This window comes from Gekko japonicus, unplaced genomic scaffold (assembly GCF_001447785.1).
Source record: "Gekko japonicus isolate JY-2015 unplaced genomic scaffold, Gekko_japonicus_V1.1 scaffold4611, whole genome shotgun sequence".
NCBI classification, from domain to species: domain Eukaryota; kingdom Metazoa; phylum Chordata; class Lepidosauria; order Squamata; family Gekkonidae; genus Gekko; species Gekko japonicus.
Window position 1 is genome coordinate 11,615 of NW_015163751.1, and position 25,083 is coordinate 36,697.

The window sequence follows — 25,083 nt, forward strand, 5'->3', positions numbered from 1 at the left end:
GGGATGCAAGTATAAGACAAATGAAATTTCCTAGAGAATATTTGCCAAATAAAAAAGCACTCCTTTATTTTACATGGGGGGGGAATGTAAAAATTCCACCACACCATGGAGGGCACTGTTTTTAAACACAGAGAAAAGTTATTTTAGTAAACTCTCCTGAGGAACTGTGATTGCCTTACAAATCAATGTTTACATTTTAATAAATTTCATTTAAGATCTATGACCTAGAAAGGAGATGATGTAACGATAAAAAGGAATATGTGAGCTAAACTATCTGGAAAGCTTTTCAGAGGTATTCCCTTGCGCATTTTCTAATTTCTAAGGACAGATGGAGAGGGCAATCTTTATTCCAACAGATCTCTGGAGACATGAAGGACTACCTCTCCCAGCATGCTGTAAGATCCGTGGGTATGCTCACTGGTAGAAATGACATGCTTTGCTGTTGCCATTATTTAATCAAAAGATGAGATAGATGTTCGAACCTGGATCTTTTTTTTTAGAAGTCCCCTCCCCCCTTTCAGCTAACACACCTTGGTGAACTCTAGATAATCCTCACTTCATTATTGGAATAAAATAGGACCCTTATTTAATCCTGTAAGTGAGGTCAGAAGGAATCATAGCTCTGTGGCAAGTTACACCAATGAATCCCCATTATTATCACACATTATCACACAGGCAGCGAGAGGGTGGAACATGATGCAGTACAGGGGAAATGACTGTCACGCTTCTAGAGAAGTTGCATTATCCCTCATACTGGCAAGTCACTGGACAGAGCCTCTTGAATGACTCAGCTGTTTTTTCAAGAAACACACATCCAGTCTGTCTCTTTGTAAGGGATCAAAGCAGGGGTTGTTTCATAGAAAAAGAGCTAGGGGAACTCATTAGCATAACACATTAGCATATGCCACACCCCCTGACATCAGGGGCCCGGCGGTGGACCTGCAAGGCCGGCGGGAGTGCGAGGAAGCCCCGCCAAGGCCCTCCTTGGCCCCAGGCAGGCAGGGGTGGGGAGAGGCGGGGAAGAAGCAACTTACCCTCCCTCTTCTCCTGCCTCCTCCTGGCTGAATGAGGGCCGGAAGCGGGGCGGCCAGAAGCAGGGGGCAGGGCTTCATTGTGTGCCCTGCCCCCCCGCACCTCACCCGGGGGAACTGCGATCCCCCGCGTTCCCCCCCGAAATGACCTCTGGATCAAAGTATTCAATGTATATTATGTTTTTATTATGGAAAGGTTTTGCCTTGCCTCTGTAAGCCGCCCTGAGCCTATTGGGGAGGGCGGGGTATAAATGCGAAAAATAAATAAAATAAATAAATAAAATAAAATCCAGAAACTCTCTCATGTGCTCCTGGACTTGAATCCAGCTGCTTTCTTGCAGAATCTCTCTTGTAGCCACACTCCCTCCAGTCCAAGGTGAAGCAACGTTCTGAAGACCACACTCCTACTCCAAATAGGGTTGCCAACCTCTTGCTGGAGGTGGGAGCTCCTCTGCCACAGGCCACACCCCCTGCCTCTAATCAACTGTCTGGCAGGGGGACTTACCAGGAGCAGGAAGAAGGACTAGGCTACGATTCCAGCAATGTGGCAATATTACTTCTGGCATTTGCTGGAAGTGATGTCATCAGGCTGGCAAGATCTGGGCAATGCTCTGGTATTGTAGCAAAAACTCTGTGGTAGAAGCCATTTTTCCATAGAGTTTTTACCCAAATACCAGAATGTCACTGGGATGGCCAAATGTGATGATGTCACTTCCGGGACGTGCTGGAAGTGATGTCACCAAATAACTGATGACGTAGCCTGGCCCTCCTCCCCACTCCTGGTAACCTCCCCACATTCTCCACTGGTTGCCAGCAGGGACCTGGCAACTCTAACCCGAAGGCTAGGACAAAGGGCCCAGCTGAGAAGAAATTAGGTTGAATTTAAAGAGATGGGGAATGGGGGTGCACATTTTCTTGAAGAAGTGGTTTTAGTGAAGAGGGAATGGGTGGGAGGGGGGCCCATTCCTCCCATATTAAAAGACATATCCTCAGCAGCACAGTCGTGACTTGGAATCTAATGACACTTGCTTCTTTCATATCTCCTGTCTACTGCTTCTTCAGTTTAGACCCTTCTGCAATGAAGCCATCCCTTGGAGCAAACACAGGAGCTTCTGAAAAGCTCCCCCCATCCATTATTCTTCTCCCAGTTCAGAAAGGACCAGCCCTCATGCTCCACAGCCCACAATGAGCAAATTAGCCATGGGCACTCCTTCCAACCAATTAAGTAGTGGCACTGCTCCACCCAAGAGCCTGTATAGCCAAAGCTCCATGTGGATTTTAGTCATTAAGAGAAGCAGAGGCAAACAGCTGACATGGCAACTTGTCTGCGTTATCCGGGCAAGGTGGTGATTGTGACTGGTGGTACCCGAGGGATTGGTCTGGCCATCGTGAGAGAATTTGGTGAGAATGGAGAGAAGTGGGTATGGAGGAGGGGGCATTTCCTGTCAACAGGGGCTGGGGTTGATCCTTTCAGGAAGACTCAGGACGTCTTGCTTCCTACATCTCTTATCTGGGGCGGAGAGAAATTGGGAATGAGGAAAATGTCTTCTTTATATCTGCAGAGGCATTTTTGTCTGTCCTGCCAACATATAAAAGACTCATGGAGTAGTACCTTCTGGCATAAGGTCTTGTGGACTAGAGACTTTTCATTTGCCTTTGACATCCCATGACTCTTTCTTATGTTATCGTAAATAATAGGTTTGTGTGCTCCAGAACAGATTCCTTCTGTGGAAAACAGGTTACATGAACTATCCCTATTAGCTCTGGGGTGGGGTGAGCAATTCCTATTTTCATAGCAGGTAATGCTACACCTGCTGAATTTCCAAACTCTTGAAGCAGGACACCAGAATACAAGGTAGCAAATCTGACTGATACTAGGACTGTGAAGCTGGGTTGGGAAGTATTGGCTGTCCCTTATTTCCAGAGTAAGACTGGATCTTAGGGCTCCAGTACAGCAAGATTTGAGCACAAAAGTACCTAAAAGAGAAGCAAGATTTTCGGGGTATATCTGACTTTACAGACTCAGATATCTGATGATTCAAGGAGTTTTGACTCTCAAAAGCTTCTCCCCTGGAGACCTTGTTGGCCTTTCAGGTGCTCCTGGATTCTAATCTGGCTCTTCTCCTTCAGACCACAATGGCTGCCCACCTGAAAGGGTCTTCATGGAGGGTTTGGGGGGAGGGGGCTTCTGCTCCCCTTATCAGAGAGAGTTTGCTCTGGACAAGGAGATCTGCCTGCAGAAGGCTGCCCGTCCTGAAACATAAAACAACTCTTATCCCCTCTGAAGTTTTCTGAGGTTGTTTGAGGATGTAAATGGGGGGATGGGGGAAGCAGGGATTGAATCTGTTAAACAAATAAATTAATCCAGTGCTGTGCATCTGTGAGTGAGCCAAGCCCCTCTGAGTTTTGTCTTGCGTTCCTTTCTCTCTTCGCCCTCCAGTTCGCCAAGGAGCCAAAGTGGTCTTCTGTTCACGAGCCTCTGAAGGTGAGACTAAAGCACTTTTTCTACTCCCCCCCATGACAAGCTCCCCTTGTTTGTTTAAATATGGCTGCGGTCACACAGGCAGGAAAATGCAGGGGGGAAGCGTGGCTGTTTGCCCCGGGGCAAAATAACGCACGGTTGCGCGAGCAGACATCCCATGGAGGTTCTGTGGAGGTCCCGTGGTAGGGGGGAGGTGCCGATCACACCACAATCCTGCGACACGGCAAAGAAGCGGCGTGCTGTGGCAAACGGGTGGGGGTTTTTTTTGTACACAGACGTGTGCGCATGCCCCGTTGGGTGCTTGTGTGCATCCCGAGGACACTTGGGAAAAAAAACCTTTTTGCGAGGGGACATGGGCGGGTGCCGGATGCCATGGGATTCCACCGGAAATGCGATCACATGCCCGCCCTTGCCTCACGGTTTCCAGAAACTAGTACCTCCAAGGTACTAGTTTTTTACCGCGCATCTTCGGAGTGAAGCCTTGGGTTCGCCACGGGAGCTCTATGCTTCCCAGATGTGGCGGTGAGATCGTGCCCAGAAAATCCGCCTATCTTCCATCTCTCTAGCGTGCCTAATGCTCCGTGTGACTGCAGCCTATGTATTTCCCACCTCAACAGAGATCCTTCTTGAAGCAGTGTACAAAGTAAAACTTAATGAAATCATAAAGCAGAATAAATTGTCAATGAAATATTTATTTACTAATGATCAAACACATGAGTAGGAGCAAACCAGAACAACAAGCCATTTAAAGCATGAGTAAGCCACCACTAATACTTGCCTACTCTGAGGCAGATTTCCCCCCCAAAATTATTAGTTCCCTTCTGTGACTAAGCAGCTCCAAGTAGTGTGTAAATAATTGTGGTTTTGAAAGACTGTCTGTCCCACCCTGTCACACTGATTTCATTTTGACTTTTAATCCAGCCCAGGAATTTGATGCAGAAAAGCAGGAACACTCTTGCTTTATCCTTTGAGACGGTATAACATTCAAACAGAAAGAACAATTTTATTTAACAGACAGGGATGGAATAAGTGTAGTCATGGATTGGAAATGCTGAGGTAAAAGTTGTTGATAGTACAGAATCCACTTCTTTAAAATAGCAAAATAGTGTTGTTCAGTGTTCCCTCTAAGCCGTGGAGTCTTGTGAGCAAAAATTCTCTTTTGTGAGCGACTGGTATTAAAGTTGTGAGCGAGCGATTTGGCTGTTGCATAGATTAGTTTGCTCTGGAGCTATCCTTCCTGAGTTAGGACAAAAATATGTGAGCTGGAGGCTTAAAAACTGTGAGCTGGCTCACACTAACTCAGCTTGGAGGGAACACTGGTGTTGTTGAAGCTTATTTTCATTTATTCTTGGATCTTAACTATGAGAGGCATTTTACTTAGTATTTTAGTTACGGCAACAATGTTTCTCAGACAGATGGTTTTTAGTGTATTGATAAAGGACCAAGTGTGAATGATGGGTTGAAAGGCCCTCTTGGTGGCTTATCCTGGGTGGATTGGAGGTTAAGCTGTCTTTAACAATGGCTGGGTTCAATTAGAGATACTTAAGAGTTGCCCAGTGATCTATATCGGGAAATGGCTCATATTGACTTGATGAATTATCCCTTGGGGCTCGGGGAATATAAATGCTTTGTACATTTCAGTGACACCCTTCCTATGTGATAGAATTTACCTTGGTCACGACAGGACCAGGAGTGTTTTTGAGATTTGTTTTCAGGCACCCCACTGCGCTAAGGCTTACAAGGAGGTGCCCTTCAAAACAGGCAAGCACAGATGAGGAATGAGATTGAGGGGTCTCCATGGGAGGTAATAAAACATGTAAGATCTGCTATGTGCCTGAAGCAAGAAGGAGAATATCCTACCGGGGGCATTAAAGGGCTTAGCAGCTAGCATGGTCAAATTAAGAACTTTCTAGTATTTTCAAATGATCCCCTCCTATCTCCTGATAGGCTCACTGGAGACTTCCTCTTCTTTTAAACCCATTTCCTCCTTAGTTGCTTATTATACAGTTAATTGATTAGATAGTTAGAACCAGGGCTTTTTTTGTAGAAAAAGCCCAGCAGGAACTCATTAGCATACTAGGCCACACCCAACAGCAGAAACTCATTAGCATATTAAGCCACACCCCTGACACCACAGCTCATTAGCATATTAGGCCACACCCCATGTTACCACACTCACCTTTTGCTTGTTATTCTGTTTACTTTGTTTGTTGTCAAAACCCTGGGCTTCTTTTTGTAGCAGGAACGTCTTTGCATGTTAGGCCACACCCCCCTAATGTAGCCAATCCTAATGAGTTTCTGCTGTTAGGTGTGGCCTATTATGCTAATGAATTCCTGCTGGGCGTGGCCAACTCAGGAGCCAGCCGGAACTCCGTTCCTGTGCGTTCCTGCCCCAAAATAGCCCTGGAGAACCTTCTCTCTTCTCTCTGCACAGTTGTTTCTCTTCTAAATTAAACTGTTTATTCTTTCAGCAGCTTGAGCTCCGCTCCTTTTTGCATATTTTAAATTCTGCCAACAGGAGGAGGGGTCAGGGGCCTCACAGTCACCCACATCACTTCTGTAGGCACACAGAGCAGGGCTTCAGAAGCAGATCTTAACTGAGGGAATGGATGGCTCCAAGCCACTGACATCCTTGAAGCTAAGAAACAGCACTGTGGATGGATTGTCAGCAACAGATGGGTAGCCAGTGCAGATCTTTCAGCACAGGGAAGGTATGATCCCTGTATCCAGCCCCTGACTCACTTCCAGTATCTCAGGTTAGCTAATATAAAGAAAATATGAGGTTTAGGATAGTGGTGTAAAAGTAAGTTAGAAGAATAAGAGCTGCTTCAGGCCCTGCAAGAGAGAGCACAGGTAAGAAATTCAGGTTATATTCACCCTTGAATAGAATGTTGCAAATGGAGAGAGAGAAATATGCACATGACAGAGGTGATTTCCCACAAGCACTGCTCCGCACTCACTCCTCCCTTTTGCCCCGATGGTACGTGTCAATTTCACACAAGCTGCTGCGTGGCCACATTTTGCCCCACAGCTTCGTGTGATTTCCCCCGCGTCTACTCAATCCTCAAAAAACAGGATTGAGTAGACGCAGGGAAAATCGCACAAAGCTGCGGGGCAAAATGCGGCCGCACAGCAGCTTGTGTGAAATTGACATATACCATCGGGCCAAAGAGAAGAGTGAGCGCAGAGCAGCACTTGTGGGAAATCACCCAGAAAGTGGGATCATCAGACCTTTTTGGGCTGTGGTTTATCTGTAGACTAGTCAGTCATCAAGTTCTTTGTCTTCCCCTGTTCCTGTAGGCGACACTAGATGGGGCCTGCATGCCCAAGGAGTTTGTTACCCCATTTAAAGCAAATGTATTTGTTTAGTTTGCAGAACTTTTTACCTGCCTTTCTCCCAAATGGAGACGACAACCAAGAGAGAGGAGCAACAGTCTCCAAGTCATTTAGCAAACATTCCTGCACGTATTTAAATCTTGGGCACAGCTGAAAAGGAAGATGGAGGGATAAGGCAGAGGTTGTACAAGAAAGGCAGGGTTGGAAGGTTTGTTCTACTGGGAACTGTTCTGTTCTCCCCCCTTGCAGCGAAAAAGGGACAAGCGATTCAGCGGGAGGTGCAGACTTCTGGTTGCCCAGGGGACGCTTTCTATCAAGTCTGTGATGTTCGCAAGGAGTCAGACATTAAGGTAGGCTAAAACTGAGTGGAGAGTGGTACTTCTTTTGGAGGTTCTTTATTCTGTTGCTACCCTTGCCTTGCCTTAGACGTCTCTTCATCTTTGTTCCTGCAGAGGCTGATTTTGGTAACTGTAGAGCATTACGGATGCCTGGACTGCCTTGTGAACAATGTTGGAACTGGTGAGTGACATACAAACCTTTGGGGCCTGCACCTGTTCCAGGTGTTGGGAACAAGACAGAGAAGGATGGGCAACAAAGACAGAGAAGGATGGGCAACAAAGGAGCCTGGGATGTATGTGTCTGGATGGGAGGTCATTTCCTGTTTCTTCAAAAGCCAGAACAGACTTGACCTACAGAGGGTTTGAGATAGCCTATATATTCCGGTTCAGGAACTGTTCCCTCATGGTTTCTGGTCTGACATTTCAGACAGAGCCGTTTTAGTAACGGTTGCCTACTGGAATATATTTTCACTTTCAGACAGAAATGCTTCTGTCCCGTTAGGGAAGCATTTCTGAACTGTTTTACCTGCAGACTGCTTCCAAGCGGTCTTCACTTTTCTATACCATTTCTGAAGTGCTACGGGGTGCTGTGTAAAATGCCCCAGTGTGTAAGTACCATGGAAGAGTGCATCTTTGGAGTACTAAGTATAAAGTATGAAGGAGTTAGAGGACATCTCTAATGATAACCAAATGCAAAGAGTTATTCTGACATTTAAAAGCCCAAGAATTCCCTCCAAGATACTCACTTATATCAATGAACTGAGGTATAAGGGCAACAAGAGATCCTTAATTGATAGTTAAACACAGAAAAGCCGAGGAAGAAAGGCTACACTAAGGGACACTGAAGTATATCAATGAACTGAGGTATAGGGCAACAAGAGATCCTTAATTGATAGTTAAACACAGAAAAGCCGAGGAAGAAAGGCTACACTAAGGGACACTGAAGAGTCCAAAGAGCATTTACAAGAAACCTCACTGCTATAGCAGGACTATCAACAAGAAAAGATTATAAAGAATTAGAGGGAGTCACTGGAATCAACAGCACCATTGAAAATAACCTTTATATTAGGAATCTTGATATTAAACAAGATATTTGTGAGAATGTCAGCCATAATGATTTTATCAACCAGAAGCATAATGCATTTTTCATGACACTGCCAAAATACTGGATGTTAATAGGTAAAGACTGACTAAAACGTGGTCAATCTTTATTTCAGCTGGTCACGATAATATCATGGAATGTCATGGGTTGGGTGGCTAGATCAAAAGAATTGGATGTCAAAAAATTTCCTGAGGAAGTTTGATGTTATACTGATACAGGAATCATGGTGCGAGAACCCCCTGGTATTAGCGGGATATGATGTATATGACCTACAGGTCAAACCGTCCCTGCGGGGTGGGGCTGAGGGAGGATTGGGAATATTAATATCTACAGCCTTGAAGGTTAAAATTATCCAACTCCCCTCACATGAACAAATAGCTAAGAACTTGATTATAAAATTCAAAGCATTAGACTGTTTATTAATGAATGTATATATTCCCTCTCTTAAAACCAAAGGCTATATAGGATGGGTCTGGCAACAGTTGGAAACTTATATTTGGGAACTGATCAAAGAAAATCCAACTACAGAGCTGATAGTGGGAGAAGACTTTAATGCTAGATTGGGGAGAGATGATAATTCCTTGTATAGGGGCTATGATTTTTGCCCACGATACAGAATTTTCACACTTGCTTTATATAAGACTATCCAAAGATTTGAAAAGCAACTATGCAGGGTTTAGGATGGCATGTATGGCCAATGTCTTAAACCTGAATATCCTAAATGGTTCCCATGCAAATCACCACCTTGGAGAGTTTACCTACTGGTCGGGAGCTAGGTTTAGTGTAATTGATTGTATTCTGGTCTCAGAAAATGTAATACAATTCATCGAATCATTTGAAGTTGCTACATATTACGGTAGTGATCATATCCCACTTACGATGATCATATCAATCCCCAAATGTAATTTGCGATCTGAGGATAATTATAAAGGAGAAACTGAATATGGGGAAAAGCACATTAGGATAAGATGGGATGATAAAATGGAAAAAGTTATGCAAAAGCTTCTCAGCCAGGAAAACATCACTAGCACAGCAAGAAATATTATGTATTTAGATGATGGATATGAAATTGTTAAGACATATGAAGAGCTTATCCAACAATTGCAACTCTCATTAGAAAATCATCTTCCTGACACTATCAAAGGTAAACATAGGAAAAAGAACAATGGATGGTTTTGACAAGGAATGTGAACAGGCCAAAAAAGATCTATTCGGAGTATAGAACTGCCCCTGAGATAGTTTATGAAGAACAACTGAAAATGCAGAAGCAAAAATACCATAAGCTACTCAACAAGAAAATAAGGAGGCAAGGGAACGAGCTTGATTGCAACTCAGTCAGGCAGTAAGATTAAAAATCCCCTCACTTTTCTGGAAATTAGTGACATTTAATCCTAACAGAGTCTCTTCTCAGTTCTCTAATGCTGTTTTACCAGAAGTTTAGGTAAGGCATTATAAAGAACAAGTGGAGACCCGCAACAAAATGTTGCGTACTGGGCCTCGCTGGTCTCTCCCCACCCCTGGCTCTGAAGTGGCGGCAGCTTGCAGCCGCCCGGGCCTCGCTTCGGAGCTGGGCTGCCGGGGGACCAGTGAGCCCCGGGTGGGCGGGCGGAACAGCGAGGCCCGGGTGGCTGCAGCCGCTCCGGCCTCGCTTCGGAGCCGAGCGGGGGGGATAGCGAGGCCCAGTACGCAATATTTTGTTGCGGGTCTCCACTTGTTCAAATATAAATAGCACTGCTTTCCCCCAGTTCTCCTCTCAGGACTTGGCAGAACGCCCACCAATAGTACCCCATGAGGCCCGGGCGGCTCTGAAGTGGCGGCGGCGAGCCCGGCTGCAGAGCGTTTCCTGCGCATGCGCAGGAAACGCTCTGTCACTTTCGGGGGGATTTAAATATCCCCCCGATATTTGGGGGTTTTTTTTAGATTTTTGTGCACACCTGGGGCCCACCCCACATTTGCACAAAACTCTCCCTCCCCCCCAGCTGCCCCCGGTGCGCGGATTTAAGTATCCGCACACCAGGGGGCGACTTCAGTATTAGATATATAGATTATATGGAGCGTTCCGTGCACCTTGGTGTTTAGTCATGCTGGCCACATGACCATGGAAGCGTCTTCGGACAGCACTGGCTCTTCGGCTTTGAAACGGAGATGAGCACCGCAACCCTAGAGTCGGATTTGACTGGCTTTCGAGCAAGGGAACCTTTACCTTTATGGAGTCATACTCCAGATTGGCTACCTGTTGAACCCTCCGAAGCGAGGTCCCTGGTAGATGCTTTGAAACCAAACAAAGCACCAGGGCTTGATTTAATACCTGCAGAACTAATTAAGAAAAATATAGATTGGTGACAACCCAGCCCATACCTTCGGATAATCTGGATGAGTGGGCACATATAGATATTAAACAGCATTGAGGACAGAATCAACCCCTGCGGCACATCACATTCTAGTAGGTGTCACTGAGATAATTCCCCCCAAGTGTCACCCACTGTCCCTGACCTTGGAGAAACGAGGTCAGCCACTGCAAGGCAAGCCCCCTTATCCCCACACTGGCAAGACAGTGGGTTAACAGACTGTAGTACTAATAAACTACTTTACATCCAGACGATCTGATGATAATGTGTGACTGGTTGTTTAAACAGTCTTACTTTAAAAAGAGGTATGAAATCCCTCCACATGTTCCAGGGGTGGGGCTCTTTTGCTGTTTGTGTGTCTTGCCTCTGTGAAACCCATTTTAAATCCTCTCACAAACAGTTCATAATGAACCGATAGATGATGTGAGTGCCCAAGATTTCCGCAACCTCATGGAACTCAACGCTGTGAGCGTTTTTTTGGCATCCAAGGTGAGTGTTTCTAACATCTAAGCAGAGCCAGTTTGGTGTAGTGGTTAAGTGCGCGGACTCTAATCTGGGAGAACCGGGTTCGATTCCCCACTCCTCCACTTGCACCTGGCTGGATGACCTTGGGCAAGCCATAACTCTGGCACAGCTGTCCTTGAAAAAGAGCAGTTTCTGTCAAGAGTTCTCTCAGCCCCACCTGCCTCACAGGGTGTCTATTGTGGGGAGGGGAAGGGAAAAGAGTTTGTAAGCCGCTCTGAGACACCTTTGGGTAGTGAAGGGCGGGGTACAAATCCAATCTTTTCTTCTTCTTTACCCTCTTCCCTGAGGGCAGCTGTCTTCATCCAGAGTTGAAAGAACAGTGGAAGAACCTGGAAGGGTACTCAGAGGTGTCGTGCTATCCCTGTGTCCATCAGTTCTCTCCTGCCCAAATCAGAACAATGGGGAGGAGTCGTGGCTCCACAGCCGAGGACCAGCTTTGCACCCAAAGGGTTCATCCCTGCCAACTCTAGTTGCAGGGATTTCTGCTGGCTGTGCTGGGGAGGGTCTCTGCCAGTAGGCAATTCTAAGTTACAAATGCTCCTTCTAAGCTGTGGAGTCCTGTGAGCAAAATTTCTACTTTGTGAACTACTGGTATTAAAGTTGTAAGTGAGCTATTTGGCTGCTGCATTAATTAATTTGCTCTTGGAGCCCTCCTTCCTGAGCTAAGACAATAATGCATGAGCTGGAGGCCAAAAAACTGTGAGCTAGCTTAGAGGGAACCCTGGCTATGGCAGCTTCATAAGTTTCTGTTTTGAGATCAGGCACACTGTTTCTGTTTCTCTTTTGTGTACAGTATGCGCTGCCCTACTTACGGGAAACAAGAGGAAACATCATCAACATGGCCAGTATGGCTGGTGTCATTGGGGTGAAGCATGGTGTGTTGTCTGCCTCAAGCAAGGTAATCTTGACCCAAGGACAGAATCCTTCTTTTTAAAAAAATGCTCCTCCTCTTCAGCCTTTAATAGCAGCTTGACTAGCAGATAAAGGTTTGCACAGCATGGTGATAGTTAGTGATGAGGGCCCTTTCTGCACGGAGGTTTCCCCCCCCCACTCTCACAGCTGCTCCACTTCACATAATATTTGTCATTCTGCCTTACCCCCGCTTTCACCCTGCCTTTCTTTCCATTTATTTTTTGATTCTGCATGGCTCAGCTCTCAGTTTGCTTTCGGTCTGCTGTTTCCCCGGCATATCTGAATGCGGTTTTCCCTCAGACTTTCCCCTTGTATCGGTTCCATGTCAGAGTAATTCGAATGCAGAATCATTTCTTTGGATTTATCATCCCCACCTTTTTTTTAACATTTTATTTTCAGTTTCACAAACATTAAAATAAATCAAACATTCCTTTTATAACTCATACTTTTCTAAAGAAAGTTCATCTTCCTATTTTAACAATTAATATTTTAAACTAGCATTTTCCATTCTTACTATAACTTCTTCATTTTCAGCCAGTCTTATATTATATTATATCCCTTCTCATCCACAATTCTTACTCTGACTTATTTTATAATATTAATGTCAATTTACACAAACATTCAAATAACTCAAACGAATCCTTTTAGAATTCATACTTTTCCAAAAGCAAGTTTCATCTTTCTAGTTTAGCAATTAGTATTTTTAACTAGCATTTTCCATTCCTACTATAACTTCTTCATCTTCAGCCAGTCATATATTATATCCCATCTCGTCCAAAATTCTTCTTCTGGCTTATTTTGTAATATTAAAGTCAGTTTGTCCATTTCAGCTATCTCTAGTATCTCATCCCCACCCTTAAGGGACCCTCTTGGCTCACTGCTCTGCCCTTCTGCGGGAGTGATTTGCCCTTTCCCGCTGGTCGATGCAGTGGATGAGTGTTCTCATGTCTGTGCAGGAACACTTTGTATCTGGTTGCCATGGCAGTCTGGGAAGGAGAGAGGAGAGGCTGGGGGCATTCCAGCAGCCTGGGGTCCAGCGTTCTGCCTTGGGTGTCTTCAGAGCGGTTTCATGTTTCCGCCACCCTGCACCCTTCAATGGTGCACAATCCACAGCACAGCATTTCCCATTCTGTTTTTTTGTTTGTTTAATTGTATGGTAGAGTCTAGTGGGGTGGCTTTATTGCTATTCTTTGAAAGCTGTGTGACTCCAAGACTCGGAAGATAATGCATTCAATTTTTCATATGTATGTTTTCAGTTTGAATGAGCCTTTTTAAAGACCGGGAAAAGTTCCCTTCTGGGGACACGGTGGATAACTGTGAGGTGACCAGCAGCAACAATGTGCATGGCATACCACCACTACCCGGAATGTTATCCAAAATGTATTAATGACCTTCCCCTCCTAAATAGGCCAATTCCGTGCAGAATACATAATCCACATGATTTGCAATTCCTGGGGGAAAAACGAAGGTTCAGAATTGCAAGCATGGCATTCTTAGTAAAGGTGAATAACTCAACTGAAAAAGAGAGATTTGCTTCAGTTCCTGGCGATTTCTCTCTATCCATCTTTTTATATAATGAAGTTATATTATATCCATCACTGTCATATTGGAAAGTAACTACATCTTCTTTGGGATTTGGCATACTCAGCCTACTACAAATTATATGACTGCCAATGAAAAGATCAATAATCAGCAAGACAGTCATTGAATCCTTCAAGACAAAATGATCTAAGGGATAGAGGACCGAAGTATACTCACTTATGGGAAGGATTTTAGTCCCTTCTGCACCACATTCCTCTCTATCACCATGATATATGCCTATACAATGCAAGTGGGCAACTTGTTCCTAACTTAGTACATTTGTCCCCTGTATCTTCTGCACAACAATGAGGGAGGGAGGAGAGATTCTAGTCTAAAAGGAGCTCACTAGTCCCGCAGAAAATGTAGAGAAAATCTGCATGGGGAAAGGGATCGGGTCTCCATTCTCTGTGCTTTGAAAAACTCCACTTGTGGGCTCTTGTAAATCAAGTCGCTCCTAAAGGCACCAGAGGTTAGGTTTTTTCAGGTTCGTTGTCAATCTTCATAGATGAGTTGAAAACCAGCCTGTAAGTGGTCAAGGTTTTATGGAATGTCTGTTTCTTCACATTGTCAGACTGAAAAGAGCTCACTTAAAGCTCTCCCTTGAATTGAGGCTTCATGGGATTTATTTACATGGGATTTATTTACAAGGTCCCCTGCGGTGGCTCAAGTGGTTAAGACGCTGAACTGCAGGTTGTGGAAGGTCAGCATGGTAATGGCGGCAGTACATTACCCCCTGTTTCTCTTGTCCAGAGGGAAAAGATGTGTTTGGTGGATGGTGATAACTCAGGTGCTGAAAGTCAACATTTAAAGATGAGAAGGTCTGGCTTACCACCCCCTATACTGTCTTCACTAGGGTTGCCAAGATTGAGACTAGACGACTGTGAGGCACTGCGCATTGCTGTCCCCTGTATTGTGTCTTCACCAAGGGTTGCCAATGGACCTTGAGAACAATGGCTTATCCTTTAATAGAAACTGAATAGGGCTGCCCTTTATCTTTTACCCCTATATTCATTTTACTGGGCAAGGGATCAGACTAGGATATCTATGGCCAACCCCCCCCCCAAGGAATTTTAGTTCCCCTAACCCTTTTTCTCTTGTCCAGAGAGAAAATATGTGTTTGGTGGATGGTGATAACTCAGGTGCTGAAAGTCAACATTTAAAGATGAGAAGGTCTGGCTTACCATCCCCTATACTGTCTTCACTAGGGTTGCCAAGTTTGAGACTAGACTACTGTGAGGCACTGCACATTGCTGTCCCCTGTACTGTGTCTTCCCCAAGGGTTGCCAATGGCCCTTGAGAACAATGGCTTGTCCTTTAATAGAAACTGAGTAGCAGCATGGATTGTGGGCATTATTCATATCCATATCATTAAAAAATCCTTCTCTTAATGCACATCAGGCTGTAAAGGGAGGAGGCCAAACCATTTCTGATCAGTTGGCAACCCTGCTTATTGTGCATTATTTTTGCAGGGGGCTGTGATTGCAATGACCAAAGCCCTGGCCATTGATGAGAGCAAATATGGAATACGAGTCAACAGGTAAGTGAACCCTCGATGCACAGCGTCCTCTGCAGAATACTCACAGGACAGAAAGACAGGTCCTCCATACCCCAAGGACAGGAGCCTTCAGAGATAATAGAGGGAGAACATAATAATAACAACAGGAAACTGGCATTGTAAGAGTCTAATATCCAGACAAGTGGGCTCGGTTATGTTTTCTGGAGAAGGTATAAGTGGTGCAAAGTCCCCATATTTGTTTTCCCTTTCCAATGTTGTTACCCAAGAGCACAGAAACGCCAAAAAAATAGACTAGGCACAAAATAGGATATCTTCTAGAATGCAAACATAGGAAATGAATGACGCGTCAGGTCAAATCTATCAGCCCTTGTGTGTTCTAATTTGTTATTTGTACATGAGGTGTAACTGGGCCCTTATATATACTTTTAAAATCTTTGTTTAATAAATACATGTATCTTTTTAATAAATTTCATATATTAAGCTTTTATTGTTGGCCCTCTTTTGCATTTGACTAGCCTTTTTTATATCCAAGTTCGAGACCCGAGTGTGCCGCATGACGGAGTGAGCTCCCGTCTCTAGTTCCAGCTCCTGCCAACCTAGCAGTTCGAAAGCAAGAAACTGCAAGTAGATAAATAGGTACCACTTCGGTGGGAAGGTAACAGCATTCCGTGTGCCTTGGTGCTTAGTCATGCTGGCCACATGACCACGGAAACGTCTTCAGACAGCGCTGGCTCTTCGGCTTTGAAACGGAGATGAGCACCACAACCCTAGAGTCGGATTTGACTGGCTTTCGAGCAAGGGAACCTTTACCTTTACCTTTAGCCTTTTTTAGGTTCTAGACACCACTAGGGTGGCCAGCTCTGGGTTGGGAAGTACCTGGAGATTTTGGGGGTGGAGCCTGGGGAGGGGAGGGACCTCAGGAGGGTCCACCCACCAAAGCAGCCATTTTCTGCAGAGGAACTGATCCTGGTCATCTGAAGATGAAGTGTAACAGTGGGAGATCTCCAGGTGCCGCCTTGGACACTGGCCACCCTGGATACCACCAAAGCAACAAAACGAGTGTGCCTGCAGACAGAGAAGGTGGAGGGGTGTCTCCATACTAGCAGGTCTCCCCCAGGTGTACAGGGAAGTACAGCCTTTTCAGCTAACTAGAATCAAAATAAGAGACTGAGGAATAAATCCAGCTTCAAAGAGAACTGAGTCTTCTCCAGGAAGCCCAGAATGTAAAGAGCAGCTTAGAGTCAGCTAAAGGTGGGAAATGGGGTGAGGGGAGAAGACATCAACCTGCTTAAGTCCTCCCTGTAAGAGCTTACGGAATCCTGGAGGAGATTTGGTGACAGAGGTAATACTTTGAAGTTCTACAACCCCCTCGCCCTGCCACTGATTTCTTGCAGGGCCTCAGCGTGTGCAACTATCCCTCAGGTCCTGTTCCGTCTGGCGCTGAGCACAGGTCCTTTTAAAAGCGGATTTAAAAATTGATGTTCACTACTGCTTTTTCTTGTGCTGTGAACAAACAATTCCTTTCCCTGAAATCTTGGAGGTTGCATTTCGTGCTGTATTTTCCCTGGAATGTATAAATGAATAGTCATGAATAGTCACGCCAAGGATTGCGGGATGATCCATTTTATATAGTGTGTTAAACTCTATGATTGTCATGGAAGTTGATATCATTCACTTGGGGACATATTTCTTGATGCTTCATGGTATCCCTGCCCCCTTTTTAATGTCCAAATGTTTTGAATCCTAGCATCTCATCAAATTATATCTGGACTGATTTTACGAAAAGTTATATAAACCAGTCACCGGATCCAGAGGCAGCAATGCAGGAAGCCAAGGATAGTCAGGCAAGTGTGTTGTTGGGAAACAGGAGTGGCGCTGCTGCAGATAACGGCTTCTCCTCAAGGTGGCCATCCTCGGGGCGAGGCCTGAAGTTCTCCCAAAAGGACAACTCTTTCTTTTATGAAGTTGGAGAACTTCCGGCCAACCTTCCATGCTTGGGCAAGGTGTTTGCGTGGGTTGTGGCTTCTCAGCTTCAAGGGCTCTTGGAAGACGCTGATTTTTCTAGACTCATTTCAAACTGGCTTCAGGCCAGGATTTGAAACAGAGACTGCTTTGGTCGCCTTGGCTGATGAGCTCTACTGAGAAACAGACAAGTGGAATGTGACCCTGCCAATCCTGCTGGATCACTCAGCAGCCTTCAATACTATCAACCATAGTACCCTACTGAGTTGCCTGTCAGCACTAAGACTAAGGGAGCCTGTATTGTGGGAGTTCTAGTCCTATTTTGTCAGTCTCAGAAGGTAGTGCTGGAGGATTCCTACTCTGTCCTGTGGCCATTGGACTGTGGGGTTCCTCAGGGTTTGATCGTACCCCCCATGCTGTTTAATATCTATGTGAAACTACTGGGAAAAGTAATAATCAAGTCTGAGCTGCGGTGTCACCAATATGCGGATGATATCCAGCTCTGCCCCCCCCCCCCGTTCTGAAGATGCTGTTGATCTTCTGAACTGGTTCTTGGAATCCATAATGGGCTGGACGAGGGTGAACAAGCTGGAACGACAAGACAGAGGTTCTCCGGGTTAGTAGAAAGGTAGACCAGAACCTTTGGATTCCTCCTGTCTTGGAGGGGGTTATACTCTCCTTGAAAAGCCAGGTTCACAGCTTGGGAGTGCTACTCGACACAGCAGCTACCTTTGAAAACCAGACGGCTACAGTGGCTCAGAGTGCTTTTTCCCAGCTTCAGCTGGTGCATTAGCTGCATCCATTCCAGTTCAATCAGATCTTACCCACCGTGCTGCATGCCTTAGTTACACGCAGACTGGGCTATTGCATTGCACTCTGCTTGGGGCTACCCTTGAAGAGGGCTCAGAAGCTGCAGCTGGTGCAGAATAAAGCGGCTGGACTGCTGGTTGGGAATAGCAATTTGGAGCATGTCTCCCCAATACTACAGCATTTACAATCTATCAATCCACTCCCAAGCCCAATTCAAAGTGTTGTTTTCAACCTTCAAAGCTTGGACTGGAGAATCTTCTTCCATATGTTCCTGCCGGGGAATTAAGGTCACAAGGAGAGCCTCTCCTTTCTTTCCGATCAATCATAGGAACTTCTTTGGTGGGTATACAAGACAGGGCCTTTTCAGTGGCAGCCCCACAATTCTAGAACAAACGTCTCCCCAGGGAGGCATGCCTGCCCCCCCCCGGATCTTTAGGAAGTAGTTGAAGACAGCTTTATTTAGGATTGCATTTGATTATGTTGCTTGCAATCCTAAATTGTGATTTTTGATTTTTTTTGGGGGGGGGTATTTCATGTATTCTATATTGTGTATTTTACCTTTATCATAAGCCATCGAGCACTGAAAGGAAGAACGGTGGCTAATAAATGTTTTAAATAAATTAATATTCTGTAGGAAACAGTGCCCAGGTGAAAACAGCAGCCCTGGTGGGTAGTAGGAGAACCAGAAGTCCTAGAGTGGCTGCAGGGGGTGGATGCTGGTAGACTTCAGCTTCTCCTGTATAGGAAGAAGCATCTCTGCTGGGCTCCCTCCCCTCCCCAAACGTTGCCCTCCCCGGGCACTGCTTCTTCTACATCTGTTAAGCTGGAATGGACAACTCAACTTCTTCATCTTCTAAGATGGTAACAAGAAGAAGGGTTGTGTATACACAAATTGGAAGTTAGAATTCTGCCCCCAGGAATTCTGAATTCTACTGGTAGTGAACCCTGTCCCACTCAGCTTCAGCTTCTGAGACCACATGATCTTACCTTGCATGTGATGAGTATCGAATTCTACATTTATCTCTCTTCTCTTGCACACTTACAGCTTATGGGACGTTTCGGTTCCCCAGAGGAAGTGGCCTTGGCTGCCCTGTACCTTGCTGCAGATGGTACTTTCTGCACTGGTTTAAACCTTGTCCTCACTGGCGGAGCTGACATCGGCTTTGGGAAGAAGAACCAGGGGAATCCAGAGCATGAGCCAAGTGGGGGTAGGAACTCACAGGGTTCCTCCAGCAAAGAATAGGACTGAAAATAGGAGAGGAAATAAAAGCTAAGAATACAGCTGGCATTGGCTGATTCTGCAATGACTTTTCCCTCTCTTGTTTTACGAAATCCACGTTGGAACAGGAATTCCCATCTGCATTGCATGCTGCTTTCAGTTCCTTTGATCATCAGATTTTATGGTACCCTAAACACTCCATGCCACTTTCACTTTCTTTGATCATCGGGTTTTATGGTACCTTCTGCATAGATTTATGGCCATTCAGGGGTGACTTTGCAGTCAGTAGAGCATTGCCCCGAGGTATTCGAATGTGGTTTTGAGCTGCACTTTCCCCTCCCAGTTGAGAAAATGTGGAGTGAGTGCTAGATGCAGAATCGTCCAAAGATGGAAAGTCATCCTTCCAAGAAGAAGAGCTCCACAAAGGTGTTGTAGCCAAAGAAAACAAAGCAAGAGACATTTAGCATTGGACTAGGTGGACTACTCAGCAATGAAACTCACTGGAGGCCCTTGGGCCAATCACAGATACACAACCTAAGGCTGCCACACAGGATGTTGTGAGCAGAAAGAGGTTTCTTCTTTTCAAACTGGTCTTTCACTGATTACTTAAGTATTGGTTTCATTCACATCAGATATCGGGGGGGGGGTCATGCCACTTCCACGCCATGGACAGCTCCAACTGCCCATTTCCACACCTGAAGCCTCTATACAAAACTGGTGAACCTGCAGATACAGAAGGTGTGTGGGGGGTGTCTCCATACTAGTGCATCTCCCCCAAGTGTGCAGGAAAGCACCGCTCTGTCAAGTAACTAGAAGAAAATTAAGAGATGGAGGGGAAAAGACAGCTTGAAAGAGAACCGAATCTGCTCTAGGAAGCCCAGAATGTAAAGAGCAGCTTAGTTAAAGGAGAAAAATGGGGTGGGAAGGAGAAGATATCAGCCTGCTTAAGTCCTCCCCCTAAGAACTTAGAGAATCATGGAGGAGGAGATTTGGTGACAAAGATATTACTTTGAAGTTCTACAACCCCCTCTCCCTTCCAGTGATTCCTTGCAGGGCCTCAGCTTGTGCAACTATCCCTCAGGTCCTTTTAAAAACGGATTTTAAAATGGATGTTTGCTACTGCTTTTTCTTGTGCTGTGAACAAACAACTCCTTTCCCTGAAATCTTGGAGGCTGCATTTCGTGCTGTATTTTCTTTGGAATGTATAAATGAATAGTCATGAATAGTCATGCCAAGGATTGTGGGATGAATCATTTTATATAGTGTGCTAAACTCTATGACTGTCATGGAAGTTGATATCATTCAGGGGCCATATTTCTTGATGCTTCATGGTATCCCCCTTTTTAATGTCCAAATGTTTTGAATCCTAGCATCTCACCATGTTATATCTGGACTGATTTTACGAAAAGTTATATAAACCAGTCACCGAATCCAGAGGCAGCAATGCAGGAAGCCAAGGATAGTCAGGCAAGTGTGTTGTGGGGAAACAGGAGTGGTGCTGCTGCAGATGACGGGTTCTCCTCAAGGTGGCCATCCTTGGGGCGAGGCCCGAAGTTCTCCCAAAAGGACAACTCCTTCTTTTATGAAGTTGGAGAACTTCCAGCCAACCTTCCATGCTTGGGCAAGGTGTTTGGGCGGGTTGTGGCTTCTCAGCTCCAGGGGCTCTTGGAAGATGCTGATTTTCTAGACTCAATTCAAACTGGCCTCAGGCCAGGATTTGGAACAGAGACTGTTGGGTCCTCTTGGTTAATGAGCTCTACTGAGAAACAGACAGATGGAATGTGACCCTCCTAAGCAGCCTTCAATATTATCAACCATAGTATCCTACTGAGCTGCCTCTCAGCACTAAGTCTAAGGGAGCCTGTATTGTGGGAGTTCTAGTCCTATTTCTGAGGGGGGTGTGTGTCAGTCTCAGAAGATGGTACTGGAGGATTCCTACTCTGTCCTGTGACCGTTGGACTGTGGGGTTCTGCAGGGTTTGATTGTACCCCCCATGCTGTTTAATATCTATGTGAAACTACTGGGAAAGGTAGTCATCAAGTCTGAGCTGCAGTGTCACCAATATGTGGATGGTACCCAGTTCTGCCTTTCTTTCTCACTTCATTCTGGAGATGCTGTTGATGTTCTGAACGGGTGCTTGGAACCCATAATAGGCTGGATGAGGGTGAAGAAGCTGGAACTTAATCCTGACAAGGCAAAAGTTCTGTGAGTTAGTAGAAAGGTCAACTAGAACCTTAGGATTCCTCCTCTCTTGGAGGGGGGTTATACTCTTAAAAGTCAGGTACACAGCTTGGGAGTGCTACTCAACATAGCAGTTACCTTGAAAACCAGACGGCTACGGTGGTTCAGAGTGCTTTCCCCCAGCTTCGGTTGGTGCATTAGCTGCATGTGTTCCTGGTTCAATCAGATCTTACCCACCGTGCTGCATGCCTTAGTTACATGTAGACTGGGCTATTGCATTGTGCTCTGCTTGGGGCTACCCTTGAAGAGGGCTCAGAAACTGCAGCTAGTGCAGAACAAAGCAGCTAGACTGCTGGTTGGAACCAGCAATCTGGAGTATGTCGCCCTAATACTACAGCAGTTACAATCTATCAGTCCACTCCCAAGCCCAACTCAAAGTGTTGTTTTCAGCCTTCGAAGCCCTCCTGGCCTGGGACTGGAGAATCTTCTTCCATATGTTCCTGCCTGGGAATTAAGGTCACAAGGAGAGGCTCTCCTTACTGTCCCACCAATCAAAGGAGTTCCTTTGGTGGGTACACAAGAGAGGGCCTTTTCAGTGGCAGCCCCACAGTTCTAGAACAACCTCCTCCCCAGGGAGGTGTGCCAGGCCCCCTCCCTTTAGATCTTTAGGATGTAGTTGAAGACAGCTTTATTTAGGATTGCATTTGATTATGTTGCTTGCAGTCCTAAATTGTGATTTTTTTTATTTTGTATTTTATGTATTCTATAATGTATTTTACCTTTATCATAAGCCATCAAGCACTGAAAGGAAGAATGGTGGCTAATAAATGTTTTAAATAAATGAATATTCTGTAGGCGACAGTGCCCAGGTGAAAACAGCAGCCCTGGAGGGTAGGATAAAGAGAAGTCCTAGAGTGGCTGCAGAGGGTGGATGCTGGTAGACTTCAGCTTCTCCTGTATAAGAAGAAGCATCTCTGCTGGACTCCCTCCCCTGACCACACTTTGCCCTCTCTGGGCACTGCTTCTGTGTCTCCCATGCTGGAATGGGCAACCCAACTTCTTCATCTTCTAAGAAGGTAACAAGAAGAAGGGCTGTGTCTACACAAATTGGAAGTTAGAATCCTGCCCCCAGGGAGTCTGAATTCTACTGGTAGTAAACCCTGCCCCACTCAGCTTCAGCTTCTGAGACCTCAGGATCTTACCTTGCATGCGATGAGTATAGAATTCTACATTTATCTCTCTTGTTTTGCGCATTTACAGCTTATCCGACATTTTGGGACCCCGGAAGAAATAGCATTGGCTGCCCTGTTCCTTGCCGCAGATGGTACTTTCTGCACTGGTTTAGACCTTATGATTAGTGGTGGAGCTGAAGTCGGCTTTGGGAAGAAGAAGCAGGTGGATCCGGAGCCTGAGCCAAGTGGGGGTGGGAACTCACAGGGTTCCTCCAGCAAGCAATAGAACTAAAAAGGGGAGAGGAAATAAAAGCTAAGAATACAAGTGTCTGATTCAAAGTCATCCCTCCAAGAAGAAGAGCTCCACAGAGGTGTTGTAGAAAAGCAAAAAAAAAAAAAAAGCAAGAAAGCAAGAGACCTTTAGTGTGTGGAGTAGGACAATTCAGTAATGAAACTTACTGGAGGCCCTTGAGCCAATCACAAATACACAACCTGAGCTGCCACACGGGATGTTGTGAGCAGAAAGGGGAGACCCATGTGTGTCACCTGCAGGGTTTTTATTTTTAGAGAAGGCAGAATTTATTTACTTATTTTTATTTGATTTGTTTTTCATCTTGCCCTACCCTGCAAGCTGGCTCAAGGCATGTTACAACATACAAGATACTGAACAAAAAAAAAAAATTAAAACCCTAGAAGCAACTATTTCAAAAGTCTGACTCAGTCACAAGATGGCAATTTGAAAAACTTGCGTTGTCCGAGTACATAGAGGTATGAATGGTCCAGGTTCTCAGAGTGGTAGGACCGTCACAGAGGGCTGATTAATCAGGAGGGGGACCTTAAAGTCCCTTTAAGACACACCCATCCAGATGGGCCACACTGATAAAAAAGACTCGTGTTCTGTATTCATGTGGGTAGGGTTGCGACTTTTCAAACTGGCCTCTTGCTGGTTTCTTTAGTATCCATTTGATCCACATCAAATATCGGGGGGTATCATTCACTTCCATGCCATGGAAAGCTTCTGCTGCCCATTTCCACACATGAAGCCTCTATTAGAGGGACAGGACATTCTTCCCCAGGTCTGTTGGCCACCGTGCTTACTGGGTTTCCAGGCCTGTAACATCTGAGGGGCAACGAGAAATTCAACACATCCACCTGTCCTGGAATGAAAGATGGCAGATCCATCTTGGATTCATGCACCTCGGACTCTGATAGTGTAAGCAAGAGCTAAGCCCTGGAATGTATCTTCTCTATTCAGGCTTTGGTTGGTCATATGAATTTGCTCCAGGACAGCGAGACCAGGAAATGGTGGAACTTCATTAAGCGTTTTCTGTCGATGTTTTCTCTTCCTGTTGACTGACAACTGTGCCTTTTCTGATCCCAATAAAGAAACAGTTCAAGGAAAAGAGATGCCATAGTTGTGTTGTTGCTGTTTGGCTTTAATAGATGAAAATGAGTTTGCATCAGGAGCTACCCTTCCTAGTTAAGCTGGGTTTGATGTGCTCTCCCTGGCCTTCCATCTTCCTTTCCCCACACCTCCAAGCTCTCTGCCTGGATTTGTTTCCTTCTCCCCCTCAGTTCCCTTTTTGTTTGTTTATAAGCAAATTGTGCTTTCTTCCTGATGATGGAGAAGCGAAAGCAGGGCTTCTGATGAGAGGGGTGGTGGTGGTGGTGGAGTAGATCTCCTCATCCCGAGATACCACCCAGCAATTCAATGGTTGAATCAAGGGTAAAAAAGTCACCCAGCTTTTTCAGGTGCCATCATCAAAATAAGCTATTAAGAAAGTGCAACATCACAAAACAGGGGAAAGCAACTGCCCACTAAGCTGGACAATGTATGGGAAGGTCTTTCAGAAAACCTTGGGCAAGCTGTAGTTCTGATAAGAGCTGTTCTTGAAAAAGAGCAGTTTCTGTCAAGCACTCTCTCAGCCTCACCTACCTCACAGGGTGTCTGTTGTAGGGAGGGGAAGGGAAAGGAGTTTGTAAGCCACTCTGAGACTCCGAGTGAAGGGCGGGGTATAAATCCAATCTCTTCTTCTTCTTCTTCAGATACAGTTACATAAAGGAAACACATACACCAAGATGCAAGCAAATTCAATGACTACTTGCAAGAAAACGTGAAAGAGAACATGACAAAAGAGCAGAATGACAATTGGGTCGATGTCAGCATATGCTCTGGTGGGCCACCACTGGGCCCATGGTTTCTGGCAGGGCCCACTGCTGCTGACTGGCACCCCCTGTTCACTCACTGCCCAGTGCTGCAGCACTCACCGCCCAGTGCTGCAGCACCCATGGTCCCTCCTGCCCGTGTGCCACTGGGGAAAGATCTGAAGGTAGCTGTGAGCAGGGATGGTGTGACGGATTGTGAGCAGATAGGGCAAGGATACACAGCAGGTGGGAGGCATACAGGTGGGTGGAAGGTCCTAAGTGCTTGGTAGTGGGCAGAGGAAGGGAGGGGGCCCTGGGAGCTGTTTGTCAAGGACCCCCAAACACCTGGAACTGGCCCTGAGTGACATCAGTGAGCCCTGCCAGGGCCAGGGAAATGGCAGCCAGGTACTGTGTGAATTTAGG

The 25,083-nt window shown here is 45.6% G+C and overlaps 1 protein-coding gene across 1 annotated transcript; it reads left to right on the forward strand.

Annotated features, from left to right (window-relative positions):
• The first annotated feature begins 368 nt into the window (after positions 1-368).
• Positions 369-19,356, forward strand: LOC107107585 (17-beta-hydroxysteroid dehydrogenase 14-like). The gene is made up of 10 exons (XM_015407892.1): positions 369-408; positions 2,322-2,432; positions 3,472-3,516; positions 7,099-7,199; positions 7,302-7,368; positions 11,038-11,126; positions 11,956-12,060; positions 15,125-15,192; positions 16,919-17,015; positions 18,989-19,356. Exons 1-10 carry the CDS (start codon positions 369-371, stop codon positions 19,184-19,186), a joined length of 921 nt encoding a protein of 306 aa, XP_015263378.1. The 3' UTR covers positions 19,187-19,356.
• Positions 19,357-25,083: the final 5,727 nt, after the last annotated feature.